Genomic DNA, 23182 nt, shown 5'->3' on the forward strand with positions numbered 1-23182 from the left:
TGATCAAAAGTAGGGTTTTTAGAATGTATAGTGTCTCTGTCTTTCTTTGGAATTTATCTATGCCATGTTTTAAATGGACTTTCGCCAAAACGTAAAGCATGGTTATTATTTTCTTTCTTGATAGCCTATTTACACAATCGCAGAGAATGACAGCATATACGGATTCATTTGGCGTTTCATCAAGTGGTGATTGTTGGCTCAGAGAATACCGTCAATCTGTTCTTTTTAACTTGGCAAACAACATTTGCGAATATGCCTGTGTGAAGACGGGATCGAATCTGTGTGTGTGTGTGTGTGTGTGTGTGTGTGTGTGTGTGTGTGTGTGTGTGTGTGTGCAGTGTTTTCACAATAACTATTTACCAGCGTGGTTGAGGAAATTGAGAAGATAAATTGCGTATTTCAACACACCAACGGGAAGTATCACTGCCGTCAACGGGAATTTGTTGCTTTCCCAACGCAAAAGCTCCCAAAAAAATAGTAAAACACATTTATGGCGGTGTCCGGTTTTTTTTTTTGTTTGTTTTTGTTTTTTTTCTTAACAGGAAATCCTGTTTTTCCAAACCACACTCCTCATTTGGGAAATTTTATTACAAAGTTAACAGCATCTCCTTTGGTCCTTTACTTCTGTCATGAATCGTGGTAATGCTAAATCGATTTCTACATGTGCTTGCAGCTCAAGTGTGAAATTGACGGCTGCCGTCAAGTCAATAATTACCTTCTCCCTTTTTCCCTGTTGTGCAAACGTCTGTCAATTTATGTGGGAATTTCTGCTTAGTATCGTCTATTTCTCAGGAATGCTTCCAGGTGACCATCCATCCAGGTTAGGATTCTTACTGAGGCAAAAACAACGCACAGTATGTTTGTATCAACTCCAAGAGACGGACTTTTGGGGGAGGTGGCTAAATCAAAGGAAATATCGAGTGCAGGACAAGTGTTGGTTTGGTGCTTATTCTTGCGGCTCGAGTCCTTCCAGGTGGTCGGGGATGGGGAGGCCCGAGAGGATTGTCAGACACTTGTTCCACACGTTGAACACGGGACACACGGCTTGGGCGAAGGAGACGTGGAAAGTGTGCAGGTGCTGTGAGCCCACAGCGTCATAGAAGGTCAGGTGACCGGCGTCGTAGTCCAAGAGGATGCCGACTCTGCGCAGATGGGGCGAAGGCTCAATGGCCAGCTCTTTGCTGTTGTGGCGGACCACCCAGGAGTTGTTGCAGCGGCAGAGCACCCACGACGATGAGTTCTTGCCGATCCACTCGTGCTTAGGCGCCGACTTGTATGCTATGCCCACGGCGTACCTGGAGAGGAGGGGAGGGATGTTCGGCTTGGCATGACAATGCCCTCGTAAAGAAAAACGTACCACGTGCTTCCTCCAATCATGGCCTCCCAGTAGTGGCGCCCACTGTCGATGTAAACGTTCCCCACCACGCCGTAGCTGCTCTGGCTGGTGAACCGCTCTTGGCTGTGGCCTTTTTTCGATGTGCTCTCGTCGCGTTCCACCGTCAAGTTGTCGTGCGAGATTTTCAGCTTCTTGTGAGCAGATTTGGGGTCGAGCTTGAATGGCTGGCCTGCCGGGAACAAGCGGGTGGAATGGCGAAAACAAAGTGATGCTGGAACACGACCATATTGAGATTTATAGCAGGCATGATCCCTCACAGAACACCTCATTTATTTTCAGTCAATTTCATTTCATTTTTGCAGAGGGGAAAAGAAAGAAATCCACGTCTAGCTGAGTGGATAAAATTAAAATAATGATGCGAAACATGCCACGGATTAGATTTCAGTCACGCTTTGCCTTTGTTTTTGAGTTTTTCTTAGTTGGCGACTTACTGTTAGTTTTTAGAGTCCCCGGGTCACTGCTTCGACTCCCTGCTTGGTTAATCGCCTTGACAACAAAGATGTACTTGGTGCCACTCTGCAGGCCATGTACAGTGTAATGGTTCTGTTTGATGTTGGGCACAATCATCCAGCTCTCCAATGAATTGCACAGACCTGAGAGGAAAGATTTACAAGTAGCACGAGATGACTACAATGGGATGAAGTAGAGTGCGGTGTCAGTAAAGATTAACGACAACTCAGAACGACCTTGTCAAAAGTGAAAACAATTCAGGAATCGCGGCAACTTTTAAATGAGCTGCGCCTTGTCTTTTGATCGAACCACGCCATGTTTCTCGGAAAGGATGAATCATGTTTTGGCATAGTCCTTCAAGGATAGAGCAAATCAGTTCGTGAGGTGTCTTCACTGACGAGGTAGTAATTGCATTTGAGGCAACAGACATTGACCCGTACGTATTTTATTTCTTGCTCAGTTGCTCACAAATGCACCATGCTGCACAAACTTCATGTGTAAGCTAAAACGCAAGCACAATCCTTGACTGAGACACTCCGAGTTAGTTCGCTGCCTGTCACCTTTTCAAGTCATCGACCAGAAGGACGATGTAGGCAAAAAACAAACAAACAAAAAAAATTAAAAAAAACCATCAGCTTTCTTAAGGGTGGACAAACAAAACTGGGGATGATGCAGTAATGAACCAGCCATCCCAAGATTCCCCACAGATCTGCGGTGTCCTTGAACAACAATCGATTTTTACTGTTTTCTTTTTTTTTTCTTTCTTGGTCCATTTTCTCAGCTAATACTACCAGCACTTGGTTTGATAACAGACACGCATTTATTGTTTGGCAAAGTTGTGGCCCCAGGGTCTTTGTGTATGGCGATATGTCCACTACATGTTGTCAACATGCACACATTCTTCTTGAAAAGTTGAGAAGAGGGATTTGACAAGACATTTGAATAAGGCCCTTTGTTATGAGTCAGGGTACCTTGGGTGAATTCAAGTGATGTTTGCGGCTTGGATAAATGTTTAGATTTTTTTTTTCCCCCCATTTATACACAGGACTTACTGGCAATGTTGGACTGTCCAGTGAAGATAGCATATTGGAGCTCGTATGACGCTACTGTGAATTCATCATCAGATGTCCAGTGGACCGAGATAGTGTCGTAGGATGCTGTGCACAGCTCTTCCCGAATGCACGGCGCAGACGGAGCTGCGGAGGAAAGACAGAACATTTTCGTTAGCGATGGCGTTGGTGACGATCCATCATGATAGCACTGCCTAAAATTAATAGCAAAGTTAATTCCTTTCTTTATGATTAAGTGGACCAATGGTGGATCACAGAAAGCACAAATAAATATATTTTGGGGGTGGGGGTGTAACAAACATTCATTTCATCAAGTTAGACCAGAGGTCTCCAACATTTTACACAATGAGAGCTCTGTCAACAAAATGAATGGTTTCGGTAGCATTAACATTCATTCATTTTCTGTCTCTTTATCCATTTGAGTATAACTTGTGAACCGGAGTCTACTGTTCGTCTATTGTCCATCAATCAAGTTACTAAGGGTTTTTTTAGGATAGTGAAAATGATTTAAAATAACTTAGGGCTGATTAAAGTGTTGCAAATGGACTGAGTGTCTCCATGTGAAAAAAAAAAATACACTTTATGCTTTACCAGTGAGGTAATCGAGATTTTCCAGCAGTTTCTTTTCTCTGGAGAAGTCCAGGGCAAAGTTGTCAAACGTGTCTGTCAGGTGTATCTCAGGAATAAGCACTTGGGTTGATGCAGTTGCCATGGAAACCCTAAAAGTGAGCAAACCAAATCCAGGATCTCATTCAATACTATAAATACATCCGACTTTGTCCAAGGCAAACTGTACATTTAAATTCAGGGAAAACAAGCGTTTGTGTTTCTTCGAAGGAGGGCACATGTTCGCTCTGGGCCTTTGCTGGCCCAAATCAATCGGACGGCTTAGTTGAAGCTTAAGTAGACAAGCGGGATAAGATTGGGTTAAATCGTAAATGTAATGCCAAGGCGGAAAAAATCAATCACAGACAAAGTTTTCAAATGGACTCTTATCGTCTCCCATTGTCCTCTCCTCATTTCTGAGCACTAAGCGTGTTGAACTGGTTCAGTTCGGCGTGTGCGGTTGCCTGACCTCTCGTTAATGCTCTTAGCGGTCTGCAGAAAGCGGGCGTGGTCGCTCTCTTTCAGTGTCTGGTCGGCTTGTGTGATGAGCACAGAGGATCTCTCGATACACTGCTGGCAGTTGGAGATCTGCTGGGCCAGCTTGCGAAGCCTTTGCGCCTATATAGGGAGGATCAAAAATGGTGAGCAAGAAGTGGAAATCACATTGTTTTTATGCCCCTGAACCCTGACCACAGCCATCCATTTTTCCATAGTGTTCTGATCTACTCTAAAATACCTGTCCGCGATATTTAACAACAATTCTTGGATCTGTCTCAAAAATATCTGATTGGAATGAAGTATGTATTTATTGTGTATGCATCATGCTGAGAGATGTGTCTAATATTCTGACCCTGTTATGCAGCAAGCAACTCTCAGTATGATGCGCTACGCCACTGGAGGCTACAGATTGTTTTGATACATTTGATTGTACAAGTGGTGAGTTGTGTTCAGACAGGATGCAAGAAGAAAGCAAATCAGCTTTGTTAGGCTCGAGTTGCACACAACCCTAATAAGGACAAGCGGGATATGAAGCGGAGAGATGGATGTTCTACGCGTACACCCCAATCTTAAACAATATGGCAGTGGTTATAATGAGTTAATTTCTCTCTCGATGCGATTGACTTCTCAAAGATGAGCCTATAAATAATTCTCTAAATTCTAGTCTGTGAATGTCTGGTATGAAAAGATGACCTTTATAGAACGACCAGTTCCACTCTCTGCCACTACAGACGGAGATTTCAAGAGACAGATTGAGGTTACGCTGAAATTAGGCCAAAGCGCATTTTGTCAGCAATTTGGCCTGAACATTGTAATCTCTGTTCAAATCTGTGATGCTTTGCAAAGTCCTTCAACCATTGCGGACTATTTTAAGTCCTATTGATCCTGCCTGGTGCTGCATCAAATAAAAATGTGTTGATGGAAAAAGGTTGTTACTTCACTGCGGTCCTCAATACTAAGGTGCTGTACAGTGTTAAAGTCTCATCGAATGCATCATGAAAAGTTTACAGTACATGCATAGTCACTCTCCTGGATGCGGCAGGACCTATTTTGGGTCAGTCAGTCTGTTTGGATGTCATGCCATAAGTAAATAGGTCAATGGATAGGAACAAAAGAGAATAAGCAAAAGTACAACAGGGACCGGAGGCCACAAATGTTGGAAATGATCAATGCTTATTTCCACCGCTAAGTCCCCTTACCTTCCCTTCCTTAATCTTGCTGCCAATTATCTGTCGCCTCTGCTGGATGATGTCGATCAAAGTGTCGCACTCATCCAAGAGCTTACCCTCCTGGCGGGATGCATTCACCTATGCGGGGAAGCCACAGTGAGACACTTCCAAGCGGTTCTTTGACCTCTTGGGGTAAGCTTTTGAAAGCCGTGAAACACTTCTGCTTTGTGTATTCAAGGTAGCCAAAACAAAAACCCACCAATAGTAGGATGCAGTTTAATTTTACACTACTGCAAAGTACGACCGCAGTGATAAACATGTTGGTAGATGTCAAACGCGAGCATTGTTGTATCCCACGCCCCTCCAACAGTACCTTGTGTACTTAAAATCTCAAGACAGACCAAAAATGAGAACTCTGTTTTAAATTTTGATGAAGATGCACTTTCTGCACAGCTTTAATATCATTCAAAAAAGTAGTAAAAGTTTCATTTGAACTGACCTAAGTACTGAAAACGTTTCTTGAATAGCTGTCGTGTTAAATAGAGTGCATTGTACAAAGACCAGGGGTGGCCAAACTTTTACTTCCAAGAGCCACAGAAATAAAAAAAAAATGAAACACATGAAGATCACTTTGACATCTTTCAATATTTATTTTCCAAGCTAAAACAAATCCAGTGGGTAGGTAGGTAAAACTATGTGAATATGCAGTTGCTGCTATACTGTTGAATGCTGTTATATTGACAATGTACACCATGTTGCTGCACCATTTGTTTTCACTGCCATGATTAAAGTGTTAATGCAGTGCAATATACAGTAGATGCTAATTAGAGTTTAGAGTTAAGCTGGCAGACTGGAAGGCTAAGCTATGGTTGTTTTAATTAAATGCACGATGCAGTATTCTTCCTGTGTTTATGTTTAGCTTTAGAAGGAATGGCATTGAAGCCACACCTTGAAGCCTCTTTTATTAAGAGTTGTTTACTATTTGCCCAAGTGCTTCTATTGTCAAGTGAGTTGAGCTCAGTGCCACGGCTGATTTTTTAAATTTTATTTTCTGGTCATGACTCTGTGTTTGTTTCGATTAAATTTGGTTTTATTTCATCCTTTACGGTCATGGTTCTGTTCTGTTTGTGACCAACAGGTGGAAATGGAGGGCTTGTTCTCCAGTCTCGCACCTGTTGGTCATCATGTCATTAGCTTTTTCTGTTCTAAGGACTGCCACACCGACCACTCGGCGTTGGCTTGTTGTGTTGCTGTTATGTTTTTTTGGTTTCTGTTGCTGTTAACACTGTTTTGTTTTTCATAGAGATGTGTTTTGTTGTTACTTTGAGTTTTGGTTGGTTTTCAGGTCTTTGTTTGTGTTATTAATTTAGGTTGTTCAGTATGCCCCTGTATGTGTTTTGTTCATACGTTTGGTTCAGTACACCCTGCCTCTCCTGCTGCATTGCTTCTTTGGTCCATTCCCATTATCATCGCACAACATTACTTTTTTTTCCAATTAAAAAAAAAAAATTATATATATATTTGGTTTATGGTTTTTGAAAGGTCATTTTGACGTTTAATGCTTTGCGATTAAAGATGACGTTGACATATTGCTCATCTGTCTGATCCTTGACTGGGATTATTTCCATAGCAGCACGCTTAGAAAGCACAAATCCTGCTTCTGAAATTGAAGTGGAGTTGAATTATTACACGACGGAAATGCTCCAGCCCCACAGAAAGTAAGATAGTTGCGTCCACAGTTGTTATGCAGAGCACATTGTGTGCAATGCACAGAAGTATTTAATGACTGTGTTGGCAAAGGCTACTGGACCATATGACAGAATGTAACATGGCATGCTGATCAAGTGATTCATTTAAACATTGAAAAAAAGCTGGAGAACATTCAGCCATTTTACAATAAACTGAGCTTCGTAATGAAGGCAACAAGAAATACGAAAAGAGCCGAAGGGACTGTCAGTGCAGTGAATTTCCTGTGTAACCCGGCATGTCATTTCCAACTCACATCAAAGCACACTCCCAACATTCATATGGACTCTCCTCAAGCTATTTTCAGAGTCTGGAGTGTGTGAACCATAATGCACAGGGGCGGTTGGAGGGGACGGGGAAGTGGGACAAGTGTTTTTTTCCACCCCTTGTTTTACACATCATTTATTCATGGCTGTTTTTTTTTTGTTGTTGTTGTTTTTTTCAGGCAAGTTTCAACTTTCCGCATCATCAAAACGAGCAGCTCATCACAAAGCATAGAACGCTGTCTTCACCAACAACACTGCGCACACATCCATGTTTTGGCACTATAGCATCGTGATCAAGCACAATACTCGCTTCTTGCGGTTTCTAAAGGCCGTGTCAGGCAAAGATGCCGCTCTCCATTAACTCCAAAGAGATGCTGCTGCAGTTTTAACCCATAGGCGCTGCTTTTTATAAAAGCTTCTTTGAGCGCTTGTGTATGTAATGTCAGTGTTCGGGTTTAAAACAGAGTTGCCTCCAAATACCCCAGTGCAATGCACTGCCCTCGCTTTTGTATGCATGCTCAACCATAATGCTGAAAAGAATGAATAACTCAGCGTTGGCTTGTTGTGTTGCTGTTATGTTTTTTTGGTTTCTGTTGCTGTTAACACTGTTTTGTTTTTCATAGAGATGTGTTTTGTTGTTACTTTGAGTTTTGGTTGGTTTTCAGGTCTTTGTTTGTGTTATTAATTTAGGTTGTTCAGTATGCCCCTGTATGTGTTTTGTTCATACGTTTGGTTCAGTACACCCTGCCTCTCCTGCTGCATTGCTTCTTTGGTCCATTCCCATTATCATCGCACAACATTACTTTTTTTTCCAATTAAAAAAAAAAAATTATATATATATTTGGTTTATGGTTTTTGAAAGGTCATTTTGACGTTTAATGCTTTGCGATTAAAGATGACGTTGACATATTGCTCATCTGTCTGATCCTTGACTGGGATTATTTCCATAGCAGCACGCTTAGAAAGCACAAATCCTGCTTCTGAAATTGAAGTGGAGTTGAATTATTACACGACGGAAATGCTCCAGCCCCACAGAAAGTAAGATAGTTGCGTCCACAGTTGTTATGCAGAGCACATTGTGTGCAATGCACAGAAGTATTTAATGACTGTGTTGGCAAAGGCTACTGGACCATATGACAGAATGTAACATGGCATGCTGATCAAGTGATTCATTTAAACATTGAAAAAAAGCTGGAGAACATTCAGCCATTTTACAATAAACTGAGCTTCGTAATGAAGGCAACAAGAAATACGAAAAGAGCCGAAGGGACTGTCAGTGCAGTGAATTTCCTGTGTAACCCGGCATGTCATTTCCAACTCACATCAAAGCACACTCCCAACATTCATATGGACTCTCCTCAAGCTATTTTCAGAGTCTGGAGTGTGTGAACCATAATGCACAGGGGCGGTTGGAGGGGACGGGGAAGTGGGACAAGTGTTTTTTTCCACCCCTTGTTTTACACATCATTTATTCATGGCTGTTTTTTTTTTGTTGTTGTTGTTTTTTTCAGGCAAGTTTCAACTTTCCGCATCATCAAAACGAGCAGCTCATCACAAAGCATAGAACGCTGTCTTCACCAACAACACTGTGCACACATCCATGTTTTGGCACTATAGCATCGTGATCAAGCACAATACTCGCTTCTTGCGGTTTCTAAAGGCCGTGTCAGGCAAAGATGCCGCTCTCCATTAACTCCAAAGAGATGCTGCTGCAGTTTTAACCCATAGGCGCTGCTTTTTATAAAAGCTTCTTTGAGCGCTTGTGTATGTAATGTCAGTGTGCGGGTTTAAAACAGAGTTGCCTCCAAATACCCCAGTCGGCTTAGCTCTGTGCAATGCACTGCCCTCGCTTTTGTATGCATGCTCAACCATAATGCTGAAAAGAATGAATAACTCAGATATCTGCACCTCATCGGGACATTGAACAAAGTGTAGCACATTCAATGTGATCTACACAATAAACTACGGCTACACATTTTTGTTTGTCTGCACTGTTTGCCAATTGCTAAATAAAAGTAAAGTAAGGAGAGTCCCTAGAAACCATGCAAATATGCATCGAGTGTGTTCTGAACAATTTGGGGATGACAGAAAGCAATCTGATCGGACACCCAGTGAGTGCACTGACACAACAAAGCTATTGCAGCAGAATGAGTTTCGATGATATTATCATTTATTTTCTTGGGCTGAGTAAAGAAAACTCAAAAGAACCTCATTTTGCTGTGCACAATAAAAAAGGGAAACATGATTCGCCCTCAACATTTACATCCCTGACAAGCCTCAGTAGATCACTCACCTCCACATGTTGACAAGTCTGAATCAGTTTCCCCATTAGCGACTCCAGCTCGTTGTTCCTCTTGATCAGATTACTCAGGTTTGAATCCAAGGCTTGCTGGAGAAAAAGGCATCAAGTTGACATGAATGAGAAGGTGCCCAAACAACAAAAACAACACCAAAGCCTCCAACAAAGCAGTAGAGCCACGAGACAAGTAAGTTTTGAGGTATCCTCAGGCACTTGTTCACAAAACAAAACCGACACTATTAAACAAAAGCGTGATCCTTTCATTCTGTAAGGAAAGGTTATGCTACATTTTGAAATAAGAAAAGCACCCCAGCATGTCTCCAAGCGTATTTCCATACCTCCGCGCGAGGGTGATAACCCTCATCCCTGCACTGCCTCCTCATCTTGTCCCGTTCGAGCCTGAGACACAGTCCTGCCCTAGCTGAGGATGTGAGTGGGACAGCCACTCCACTGAGCACCAAGCCATGCGCAAACCCGGCCAAGCGGCAAATTAGGCATCAAAAGCTTTTTTCCTCTCCTATGAGAGCATGCAGCACTTGCGGCTAACGAACCGGCAAACAGGTGACAGCACGTCATCCCCATTCGACTCCCTCATTTCTCTTGTATTCATATATATATACTGTATGTGTGTGTGTGTGTGTGTGTGTGTGTGTATACATATATATGACTCGCCGTCAGAAAGGGCACAAGCTGTCTCCTTTATTTCCAAGAGTTTCACCCTAATGCCAAATCAAGCCTGCTTAAGATGATACTCCTTTTTCCATCTCGAATGAATCCAAGATGAGTGTTACAGTGGTGCTTTTTTTTCTCAAATAGCTACATCTGGCCGCATGCTATCCCAACACAGCAAAGAGCATGAACTGGATAGTTTTTTTTTTTCTTTAAGTTCAAACTGATAATATCACATTCGCCATGCTTTATCAAGTAGTTCCTCGGTGTAGATCAGTTTTAATTTGAAATTCACAGTCAACACAGCACAAGACTTAAGGGATTTGCGTAGTTTGTGTTTATGGGTGAGCCTCGTCGTGGCATAGGGAGCTTAAAGGATGGCCTTAATACGATGCTGGCACACAAAAGCAAAAGCAGCACAAATGTCTTCTTTGGAAGCCTATGACAGGTTTGCATACTGCCTTATCACTGTGTGCTTTGTGTGTCACCGCAAGTATTGATGAACAGGATGTGGCTTACCTCACAGGTCCTTAACCACCATTCGGTTATATATAATAGATATATTGCCTCTTTGCTGTCTGGCTATGCACATGCGTGCGCATAAACGTGTGCATATGTTCATGCTCACACGTGCATAGAATGCATGCTAAAGCAGATGAGCTGTACTTCTTTTTTGTACAGTGATAATTGATCAAATTATGCTGGCAACACTAAAGGGCACGTGGTTACGGATTGTTGTATAACACAATAAAGCTGGCAGAGGAAACCTGTGTGCTCGCACAGAAGCTCCCATCTTTTATCCCAGAGGTTTTTCCTCACTCTCGTCCACCATCCGGGATTTAAATATGTTTTTTTCCGAGCGCCTGTGGGTAATTTCATCGAGGAAAAGGATGGGTATTCCAACACTAACCCCGATGGCTCTTATCAGACTTTCACTTAAAAAAGGAAGCTATTAGAGTCATCTAGTATCTTTCATTTTGTGTGTGTGTGTGTGTGTGTGTGTGTGTGTGTGTGTGTGTGTGTGTGTGTGTGTGTGTGTGTGTGTGTGTGTGTGTGTATGTGCGTGTGTGTGTGAGTCTGTGTGTGTGTGCGTATGTGAGCAAAAGAGCGAGGATGAGACACGTAGGAGTATCTCAAATTCACAGCACATCAGAGCAAAAAGTAAACACCGTCAAATCGGTCAATTTTTTTTTTTTTTTGTATCTTGTCATAGTCCAAATGGAAGCAAACAAAATCTAAGTGTGAGGATATTTTTAACTTTAACTTGCTGTTTGCTGACATGTGGTATCAAGTCCAGCAAAGTCTTGATGGACGAAAAGGTCATCCATGTTGTCTTGCGGGAAATGTTCCACGGAAATAAATTCATTTTCAGATGAATGGATGTGAGTGTGCAGACTGTGGGTTGAGTTTCCCATTCAGTGGTGGCGTGAATGTGACTGTGAACGCTGGTCTCCGTGCCTGGTGATTAATTGGCAATCAGTCCAAGGTGCAGGCTTTAGGGCAAAGCTTTTCCCGTAGGTGGGTGAGCGAATGAGAGGGTGACAATACTTTGACCTCCAGATTATCTGCCTTGCTTGTAAATGAGTTCAATCAGCTCTTGGAATGGCAATTGCATCCTTTCCAAATAGACACATACAATGCGTAGCTCCTCTCCAACAAAGACAGCAGCACACTGATAGAGTATAGCCACGCTCAATTAAGCCCAGCTAACACCCAGCGGGTGATTGGCACTCATTAACCTGCAACCTCATTGAAAATGGCCATGTCTCTCCGTTCATTAAGCGCCCCCATACGCGCGCCCGTTGTGGCACCGTATGCATGGCTCTGTGCACGCAGCCCGCACACCAGCGTGGCTCCGTCATCATGCTAATTGCCTAACAACTCCACAGGTGTAATCGCCGTGAAATGATACCATCTCACCTGTTCATTCGGATTCAATTCCTTCTCAAAACGTGGCTATCCAAGCAAAAAAGAGTACCGTCTGTTTTTGTCTTTAGTACTTATCTTAAACGCAAAGATCCAGTATGTCGTAAGTGTTTCTGAAATTGCAAGTCTCTCGTTGGGTGTGACATGGGAGAGAGAGTGTCATGTGCTCCAAATACGTCGGCCAAAAATAAATTAATTGAGAAGAATAATGTTGGTAAATATAGCACAGCTTATCAGAGCAAAACCGAAATAGTTGCAAAAAATGCCCTCAGGGGAAAACTATCTTTCCTCTTCCGACCCTAATTTGGCCATTGATGTCCTTGCCAAAAAAGTCCAGACAAATCTGTTCAGGCAGCAAAGCCCACGCATTTAGTGCCTTTAATTTAAGTTTGAAACGGTTGGGTGATGGTGCTGCTATTCAGCCTGCTTAAAAAAAAGGTGCATTTACACAACACTATTAAAACAGGAACTTTTTTTTGCACTGCGTAGGTTGCAGTAAGTTTACATTTTACTGGATAAATGAAGCAGACAATTCCTATTTTGAACAGCACAAATGCAATAACAGTGCTGTTACCACTCTTGTTTTTTGGTTGTGTTTCCCAGACAACAGGAACACTGTTATTTCCGAATGTGTCATTCTTAAATGGGCTCCAAAATGCAGTTTTTACTCAAATAAATAGGCATTTTCAGCTGAATGCAGTCATGTAAACCAGTGATTCTGTCATTAGCGTGCAATCACAGATCAACGTGTGTGCTATGGGAAGTTATTCAATGGCACAACTTGGAGGGATAAATATTTATTTTGTGTAAATAATGTATATTTTGGTATAATTTGGAAATATCAATGGCAGTGATGTACAGTGACAGGCAGAACAATTAAATGCCCTTCCACTCGATGGCAGTTCATCTGCTTATAAACTTTTTGTGACTGTGATTTTTGTTTCATGGCTTGCTGTGAGATTTCTATTTTCCCCACGTGTAAAATATGTACCTTGGCTCGGTGAAGTTTGGAGAACCCTGATGTAAATGACTCCACCTCTTTGGCCTCAATCCATCGCAGATAAAACAGCGGTAGAGCCAAATTAAAAAAAAAACATTGAAATCACTCACCCTGAGTTTTTCGAAGCGCTCACTCAGTGCAGCCACCTGGTGGTCTCTGTGCCTTCCCACCAGTTTGCAGAGGGAGCAGATGAGCTGGTCATCAGTTACACAGTACATATTGACTTTCTCCTCCTCGTGCTCCAAGCACTGGAGCCCTCGCAGGTGGGAGCCTGGCATGGGCTCAATGAGCCGATGTCCAGTAAATGGCTTCTTGTTGGGGTGAGTGGCCCTGAGGCACTCCTCGCAGTACGACACTTCACATGTCACGCACGTCTTAACCGCCTCCTGTGGCGGATCCTGCTCGCAGAACTGGCACTGGACCGGCTCCAGAGGGGTGCCTGGGCTTGACATGGCGACGCTGACGGGGACCAGGGCCAGCCTCTCACTTTCTTCTTCACCGGGCGAGTTGGGCCCGCTTTGGGGGGCAGGCAGGGGCAGCGGCAAAGGAAGCCCACCTGAAGATGAGGCCTGCTGAACTCTGTCGATGATGTTCTGCAAGGTCACGTTTCTCTTGAGTCCTTCGAGCCCACGTTCAGGACTCAAGGAAATGACATATCTGCACGTGGGACACTGGAAGGCGCTGTGAACCGATTCGTTGGTGGCACAGTGCGAGACAAGGATACGGTGAGCACAGCCAAAACATAAACTGTGGGCACAGGGGAGCAACAGTGGGTCCTCAAAGAGCTCCAAGCAGATTGGGCAGGTCAGCTCTGACTCCAGAGAGTCCATCCTGTTCAGGGGAAACCAGGCAGGATGAGGTGCAATGTCAGCAAAATCCAGGGGAACCACTCAAATATCTGTGGGCGAGAGACAAATCAGTTAAAAAAGGGGGAAAAAAGTGCAACTGTCAGCAGTAATGGTGTGTGTCAAACAACTGATGAGACGTAAAGAAATGCAAATTGTTTTTGTCAACTTGTTCATGTAAGTCAAGGAAACTCTTGACTGATCAAGCATGCATTAATGCCTCGTGGCCTCTTGAGGGCAGCAGAATCAAGCTTGAGCAGAGCACTGCCACCACTACCTTTTCAAAAGACCCCTTGCACTGACAGAAGCGAATAAATACACCAAATAAAATAATAATTAATTGAGAAAAATGCGGAAAACAAACTGATCCACCACCTGACAAAATTAAAATGAATAAATTCAACACACCGTGTTTTTCAGTTTACACACTTTTTTGCAGGCACACTTTCTCTAGAGTTTATTTATTTATTTTTAAAATTCCCTCGAGGAGTGATTCCTAGCTCGGGTGCCGCAGCAAAACATCCAAATTGATCATTTGTCAAAAAATGATGACGTATTAATAGCACATACTGGATATCTTGGTTCATCTATCTGTTGTGTGTCAGCGACATAGTAAATGGCACAATGAAATTCCATCAAAAATCATGGCCGTCCTGCGTATATATCAGCTTCGTTTTCAGTGGAACAGGCACAGATTTTGCACGGAGTTCTTAAATGTGTGACTGACTGATGCATGTTGACACCAATGTGTTGTCTAGCGATGCACGGCTTCTTTGACACCAGGCTGAAAACACATCAGGAAGCTGAGCGTTGCAATAAATTTGAAACCCTCGCGAAAACTGTTTTGCTCTCTGTTGCCTTTGGGTGGTGGGAATGCATCGGGCATGCACTGTGACACAAGAGGTGACAGTATGAAAAGAAGCACAAGACAAAGAAGTTGGAAAACGGAGCTCAAGAAGGGACTGACTGCTTTGAATGCAAATACTCAAACTGAATCAATTTATGAGCAATTATGAGTTTTTTTCTCTGCAACTTCTATTTTGACTTTTCGTTCAGGATGACTCGTTTAGTAAAATTGTCATTCCTAAACAAGAAACTCTTTCTCTTCCACATTTCAAATCCTTTCACATCTTTGTGTCCTTTTTTTCATCCTTGAAACTGTAAAAATGTGCAAAAGTGGAACAGATGTCACACATCAAAGCTTTCAGTTTTCTTTTGCTGTTTTCTTTCACAACGTACGGGGCTGCTTGTAACTATTTGCACTTCTAATCACGATCCTCTATAATTGTAAAAGGATGGATATTTTTCTTGATCTTTTCAGTGGAATGATTAAAAACAATGACTTGGAAGTGAGAAGTCCAAAAGTTGTTTTACTGAAAAAAAAAAAAAAAAAAACATACTTTGGGAAGGGCGGGGCCCCCACCATTTGGCGAGCTGCTGTGGCAGAACCGAGAAGTAGGTCATCCCTGCTGACCTGGCGCACATAATCAGACCCCAGTGTGCGTGCATGTGTGTGTCACTCGGGATGCTGCAAACACACAAATATGGCAAACAGGCCCAGAAGGCACATGGCAGCTTTCAGGCTGAAGATGAACCTGCATTAAGATGGCTTTCACATTCTCACATTTAAAGTACATCACGGGCCCCCAAATCCTTGTTTAGGTTGTAAGTTGACAGTGTTTACTATTAAAGTGAACTGACATCTGCCCACCAACATGCATGTTTAAGTTCTCACCAATGTTTTGGTACTTGACAGCTGGGTCGGGTTTGTTTTGCAGTGCTTGGACCTGCATTATTTCTTTGATTACTATTATTTTTTTTCCTGATCTTAGTGTTATGCAGTGTAGTGTGTATTAAACAGTATGCATACTTCACACATCATGTAGTAAAGTCCACTCAAGTTTTTCCAAAGTGGACAACAGTAAAGTCAATAGTGCTAAAATGCACCAGCATAGCATTAATTAGTAGAATTACTCAGTAATATTGTTTCAGAAATACTAGTTTTTTGAGACATAATGAGCTGGTGACTCTATGGACTATGTTCTATAAAACTCAAACCAGTTTGTATTAATTATATCTAGCAAGTAGGTTGCTCTCCTTTGTTTTTGTTTGGAGGATTTGACAACTACCACACTCACATCACGATGGACAATACAATGCACAAATTATAACCAAACGTGTCATTACTCCAACCTTTAACTTGTCACATACAACGTCACAGTTGCAAGAAATATGTACACAAAAGGTAAGCCTTTGAGAAATGAGTCTTTTTTTTGAGAAGAACACATGCAATTGAGGTAAAATAAGGGCTTCAGAAGAAAGCCTTAACATCCAACTATGACTGAAATGTTTGGTTTTATATGTGAGTGATCAGCTATTCCAGTCTACTTAAATTTCTCAGGCATGAAAACTCATCTCAGCGTCTTTCAAATTGACCATGACCTTACCAATCACCCACTTGGAGGATTTATGAATGAGACGTAACTACTATTTCAGTCAGCAAAGGGGTGGATCATTCATGAAACAATGACATTCGGTCATTTTTAGCGCAAAGTCAGAGGCCCAAATCCTTGTTTAGGTTGTAAGTTGACAGTGTTTACTATTAAAGTGAACTGACATCTGCCCACCAACATGCATGTTTAAGTTCTCACCAATGTTTTGGTACTTGACAGCTGGGTCGGGGTTGTTTTGCAGTGCTTGGACCTGCATTATTTCTTTGATTACTATTATTTTTTTTCCTGATCTTAGTGTTATGCAGTGTAGTGTGTATTAAACAGTATGCATACTTCACACATCATGGAGTAAAGTCCACTCAAGTTTTTCCAAAGTGGACAACAGTAAAGTCAATAGTGCTAAAATGCACCAGCATAGCATTAATTAGTAGAATTACTCAGTAATATTGTTTCAGAAATACTAGTTTTTTTGAGACATAATGAGCTGGTGACTCTATGGACTATGTTCTATAAAACTCAAACCAGTTTGTATTAATTATATCTAGCAAGTAGGTTGCTCTCCTTTGTTTTTGTTTGGAGGATTTGACAACTACCACACTCACATCACGATGGACAATACAATGCACAAATTATAACCAAACGTGTCATTACTCCAACCTTTAACTTGTCACATACAACGTCACAGTTGCAAGAAATATGTACACAAAAGGTAAGCCTTTGAGAAATGAGTCTTTTTTTTGAGAAGAACACATGCAATTGAGGTAAAATAAGGGCTTCAGAAGAAAGCCTTAACATCCAACTATGACTGAAATGTTTGGTTTTATATGTGAGTGATCAGCTATTCCAGTCTACTTAAATTTCTCAGGCATGAAAACTCATCTCAGCGTCTTTCAAATTGACCATGACCTTACCAATCACCCACTTGGAGGATTTATGAATGAGACGTAACTACTATTTCAGTCAGCAAAGGGGTGGATCATTCATGAAACAATGACATTCGGTCATTTTTAGCACAAAGTCAGAGGCACAATACCAACGCCACACTTCCTATTTTGCTGTACGCTTCCATGCTCAGAAAAGTAGAAAGCATGTGATAAATTTTGCAGTGCAGACATCGCTGCCTAATCTGGGCCAAAGTGGCAGGGCTCATAGCTAAGTGATGTCAAATATCTTAACCTACTTCCTTTTCTCCTTCCTTCTCCACTTCCTCGTCCTCTCTGTGAAACAGTGTAAGCCAGTGTCTGAGTATTCAGCACACACACCGGCGCACACACACCCACTCACGCGCACGCGTCGCCTTTGTGTAATTCCAGACACCAAATTGATCCATAATCCGTTCCCACCCACGCTGGACTGTGACCAATCACAGCCTTTCATACTATGAGATGGATTTGCCAGTCAGTTTTCAAGTCCGGAGTATGATCGAGGTTGACGTTTGTATTTTTGTACGCGTGTTGCTTAAATGATCCAAATTAGATGTGACGGTGTTTGCCAAATTACATGTGACACTAAGAGGAAATAAGGGAAGGGAATGTGAACAAGGTTCGTGTTGATGACTTGATGGGAGACAGAGAGAGATGCTGATGTTGAGGTGCATTGTCTCTCCAGCATTAGACCTCAGCCACAAAAATGTTGATTGGGTGTGACAAGCGCTTCCCGGTCACTACAACGGAGATGTCTGTAAGATTAGAATACTGCAGCTGGATTCGAAATTTTGCTCGTCTCGGACTGTGTCACTCAATACTGAGTATTTGTTGTCTCATATCTCAGCAGATTTTCGGAAACTGGTCAGGTGTGTCAAATCTTTTGCGCAGCGTCACATTTAAATGAACTTGTGTTTGGCCACTGTTGTTGAGTTATTTTGGTTCAAGTCTTGACTTAACTGTCAAGCTTTGATTGAAGGTGGAGGGATACTTCATTTCAGTTTATTTGTGTATCATCTGTTTAAAGGTCATCACCATAATTGAAAACATTTTGCGTCAACTTCGATCTTTGATTTGTGATCGTAGTATCGTGTTTGCAAGATAATGTGGGTTGAAAATGAGCAGGGTGGCGTTTTTCAAACCGTTTTTGTTGGCCAGAAATGACTGTGATTTTGAACGGACCATTTTCCCATTGAGATTAAAATATATAAATGTGCTAACTGGGTGTCTGTTCTTCTTAATTTGATATGGAAAACAGTTAGTTCTCGATGTGTAGGCTTCTTGTGGTCACTGTGTCTCTTCATTGTGTTGGCTTCATTGAAATGCAGCTGTCCATTGGCGGAGGTGTGGCTGGCCACAGTGCGATCTGAGGCAGCCGCGGCAATACAATACAACATCAAGGTGACGGCCGAGTAGCCCTGGTGGAAAACTTTTCCACCTCCACGGTGACCCCCGGCGACCTCTCGGCATGCGAGCACTCTAAAGCAGTGAGCAGTGTGAACAAAGGCGCTTTCCCCGGCTGGTTCTCAGTGTGTCCTCTGATTTTTGTTAAATAAACAAAATAAAATCGAGTAAATTCAACAAGAACCGCCCCCCCGCAAAAAAAAAAAAAAAAATCAGTGATGGGACCGCCCCTCCTTAGACAGAATTGCTGCAGCAAACATGATCGCTTTGTGCTTGGTTGGCTCAAGTTTAGCTCACGTTGCTCAAATTAGTATTCAGTCTTCCTCAGCTTGCCTGTTTTGGTTTGCATGATAAATAAAGTCAGTTGGTAAACTTGTTTCGTAACGTGCGTGGTGCAATTGGCAAGACAGAGTTGAAAACGGCTCATGTTGTGTTGGTCAATACCTCCACACCGGATGTTTTTTTTTGTTTTTTTTTTTTTAATGAATTCTTTGTATTTATTAGGTTTTCCTCAGCTTGCCTTTATTTCAGTTTATTTCTAAAGTTACTCTGTAAACTTGTTTTGTAATATACGCAGTGCATCTCACAGGACAGAACTCGTGCTCCGTTGGTCACTGCCTGTTTGTTTGGTGTTTTTTTTCTCTCATCTGCTTTTTTCTAATTTGGCTTCGCTTGCAGCAATAAATGCGGTGCTTTTGAGAAAAAAAACACTATTATTCCCTGTCTGCCATCACGGGATGTTTGTATGAATCACATAATTAAAAACATAATAAAAACAAGTCCTATAATTGGTTCTTTTCCTTTTGTGATCAAAAACATCATTTGAATCTCAATTTTGAGGCTGTTCTGCAAATAGTCTTCAAATAAACAATAACTATCGCACCACCTGACTTATACATTTCGATTTCGGACTGAGTGTATTCATTTAAGACTCCCCATTCGCAGTGAAACTACACTAAGTTCCGGTTTATGCCCCGCCCACTCCAAGTACAGATATGGATACTGATAATTTAGATGGGTGAATACAGATAATGGCGTACTTGTTCATCCCGCATCACCATGACTTTGCAAGCCGCCAAAAGTGAGTGTGGTCAGGGTCACAACTTTGATATGAGTCTACCTTTTCTCTTTTTTGACTGAAACCTTCCCCAGTGCTGTTCATAACCAAACAAGGAATTTCTTAATTTTTCCAAAAGAACTTTGCAGTTCAAAAATGCTACTATTTGTAAGCAAACCATTAGAAAGCGGTTGTGCAGGAAAAGGCTTCACAATACTATCTTGGCTAAATTTATCTTCAATATATTAAACACCAGCTTCAGGGCCAGTCTGACAGCTGGGATGCTTTTCCCCGGCGCCCTTGACAATGGCACAGAAACATGTCATGCATGGGAAACAGGAAACAGCAACGACAACATGGGCGCTATATTGGTCACAGACAAACGTCGCAACAAACACTACAGCCCTCCCTCTCCAAGCCACATTTCATCTCACACCATCTCATGGTCCATATCACACTGTTGTGGATTTCCTTGTTGACCCATGACCTGAGCAGGTTGAGGACGGGGGCGGTGGGGTCGGCCCAGCTGTTACACACATGCCTCAGTACGCACAAAACGCGTGCAAACACGCAGGGGTTGCTTTCCTTGCTTCTGTGCACCTACTCTTATTTTTTTACATCCAGAGACACAGCTTGAGGGAAGGAAAAATAAAATGTTTAATGAGCATTCTCAGACTTCCATGAACACCCATCCAGGTACTGTCTACTATCATTCGGCGGGGCCTTCACGCATGAAGGAAAAACACAGTTGATCAGTAAAAATGTGTCACACAAGAGCACAAAACCACCGTGCCCTAAGTTCTCTCCAAAATGATGCACACATCAAAGTCAGTGTAAAGTTCTGTTTACCGCCACTGCTTTTGAGAGATTAACAACCCCAAGAGTGCCTCTTGGACACAGATGGCCCTGCAGCTTTCATTGGTTGGACCCTATGATCGGCAACCCTGTCATTATCATTCCAGTACTGCTGGCACGAATTGCATCTACCCTTCATTCCTATGGTGCCTGAGCCAAAATTCACGACTATATGGACAAATGTATTGCTAAACATCGATTTCATTTCATCAGTTTCTCACCGAGGCTTTTGAGCTAGATTCATCATTGCCCCCTTAAACGTAAAACCAAGACATTTTGGACAGCTGTATGCTTCCAACTGTGTGGCAACAGTTTGGGGAAGGCCCTTTTCTGTTCCAGGATGACCGTTCCCCAGTTCACAAAACGACGTTCATAAAGGCTTTCTTTGACTGATGGAGTGGGCGAGAACTTGAGAGCTGACCTCAGCCTCGTAAAACACTTTTGGGATGAACTTGAACAGAAACCGCGAGCCAACATCCGTGGCTTTTGACCCTACAAGAGTTCCTCAGGATGAATGAAGAAAACGACCCCTCCAGACATACTCAAAAGTCATTCCAAAAGAGTGAAAGCTGTTTGAGCTACCAATAGGGGATTGAAATTATATTTTCCTTCGCTTTCTCCTTCCGGTCGGTGGTTGCAGGTCCTGTGATATTTTTTGTCTGTATAGCCAGGATTCCCCTGGTGACTTCCAGCCTAGAATAAACTAAGAGCAGAACAAACTCCTAGCACGACAGAAAAAAAAATAAGCCCAAAAATAAACAATGGCCTGTCTTCCTCTCCCCTTCCCTCCTCTTACCTTCCACATGGTTAAAATCCCATCATCCAAAAGCAAACTGAAAAAAGAGAGCAAGAGAACTTAAGGTAGGCTTATCTTTAGCTCTATCTCCTCCTGTGGACACAGCAGGATCGGACGGGGAAAAAACAAGTCTCCCGGAGCCAAAAGAAGAGTCGGCGAAGATGTGGCCACGGCTCTGTGGCTATGTCATCACCTCATGACATGCTTCCTACCCTGCCTGTGTAAGCCAGCGCATCCCGACACTGGCGAGAAAGAGGGAGAGGGAGAGAACAAGAGAGAGCAAGAGAGCTCCGGCTCAAAGTGCAACGCCTCCATCCCTCCTCCTCCCACCCTACTTTCCTATTCAAATCTGCCAGTGGGCTGCCCTGCCTCTAAATAGGCCAATCGCTTGACCACTGAGGGTGGAGCCCAAGACAGCTCTATGAGTTCCTGTCACATCTGTCAGAGGCAAGCATGCCATTCAAACGTGTGGGCCATTGTGCCCTGACGCATACTGAGCCTCACATGCGCATGTGTGTCTCTTTTAATGGACGTCCAAGCAGTCAAACTCCAACGCTGCAAAGTTTGACAGATCCACATAAAGAATTCACCTGATGTAATGTCCCTGAAGTTACATTAGAATGGCAGCTGTTTTAAGAGATGGGGGGAAAAAACACATTCTTCACATGTCCCTGAAGAAAAGAAGCTTCGATTAATTTCCAAGTTGTAAGTCAAACCTTCAATCGCCCAGACACATACTGGACTACCATAACTGCAAACACCACCCTGAATGTTTAGCATTCACTTGGCTCAAACGACCGAGCTTGGGCTTTGTTGAAGAAAAGCAGCAAAACAATAAGAGCACAACTCCATTTTTAGGAACTATAAAGTGTATCCTATAAACTTTAAGAGGACTGATTAGTTCCAAACAAAATAAACCACAGGAACGATGACCACTGCTCAATTCATTGTGTACACAGGAATGTGATAAGTATGAATTCCAATGTGTACTACAATCGTGTGTGCTAGTGTATTATGCCATGACATGTTCCTCAAAGGACTTCTGGCGCACACCCAGCTGGGTGAGATGCATCCTATATGAACCCCAAATGGACTTTCACTTGTGTAGCGCTTTGCCACTTACAAGGTGCTCAACTCGGGTAAACTGAAAAAATGGTGTGTTGAATTTACTTCCATTTTATTACGTCAGGTGGTTGCACACAATTTTATCATCCAGACATCTACTTCAAAAATGATGATTATATTTCAGCGTATATCCATCCATCCATTTTCTAATCCGCTTATCCTCACAAGGGTCATGTGTGTGCTGCAGCCTATCCCAGCTGTCTTCCAGCGGTGGGCTGGGTACACCCTGAACTGGTTGCCAGCCAATTGCAAGGCACACATAGACCAACAACCATCCGCACTCACACTATACTTAAGGCCAATTTCGAGTGTTCCATTAACCTGCCATGGATGTTTTTAGAACGTGGGAGGAAACCGTAGTACCAAGAGAAAACCCATGGAGGGACGAGAAGAACATGCAAACTCCACACAGGAATTACGTAGCCGGAATCGAACCATGCACCTCTGTACTGTGGGGCCGACGCGCTAACCGCTCGACCAGCGAGTATATGTCGAGTACATTCAAAGCTCCATTTTGTCAGTGTACCTTTATGGACTTTATCAACAATTTGAGTAATTTGCCACTGGCACTTGTAATAATGAACCTATCGATGAAATAACCCAACATTGTCTATGAACACTGTTACTAC

The 23182-nt window shown here is 42.6% G+C and overlaps 1 protein-coding gene across 4 annotated transcripts in view; it reads right to left on the reverse strand.

The window, feature by feature from the left end:
- Window positions 1–503: 503 nt before the first annotated feature.
- The window catches only part of LOC109515038 (E3 ubiquitin-protein ligase Midline-1-like), a 42873-nt gene continuing 20194 nt past the window's right edge, over window positions 504–23182 (reverse strand). For 3 of the 4 annotated variants that reach the window (XM_019868599.1, XM_019868598.1, XM_019868597.1), the window contains 9 exons: window positions 13206–13993; window positions 9495–9590; window positions 5220–5327; window positions 3992–4140; window positions 3508–3635; window positions 2899–3042; window positions 1828–1989; window positions 1358–1565; window positions 504–1295 (listed from right to left, as the gene is read on the reverse strand). In XM_019868599.1, the coding sequence (XP_019724158.1) occupies window positions 947–1295; window positions 1358–1565; window positions 1828–1989; window positions 2899–3042; window positions 3508–3635; window positions 3992–4140; window positions 5220–5327; window positions 9495–9590; window positions 13206–13925 (2064 nt within the window). In that variant the 5' untranslated portion in view covers window positions 13926–13993 and the 3' untranslated portion in view covers window positions 504–946. Of the gene's footprint in view, window positions 1296–1357; window positions 1566–1827; window positions 1990–2898; window positions 3043–3507; window positions 3636–3991; window positions 4141–5219; window positions 5328–9494; window positions 9591–13205; window positions 13994–21428; window positions 21691–23182 lie in introns of those variants that run through there. The other variant, XM_019868595.1, reaches the window with a different exon arrangement.

Source organism: Hippocampus comes, unplaced genomic scaffold (assembly GCF_001891065.2).
Source record: "Hippocampus comes isolate QL1 unplaced genomic scaffold, H_comes_QL1_v1.1 scaffold41, whole genome shotgun sequence".
NCBI classification, from domain to species: domain Eukaryota; kingdom Metazoa; phylum Chordata; class Actinopteri; order Syngnathiformes; family Syngnathidae; genus Hippocampus; species Hippocampus comes.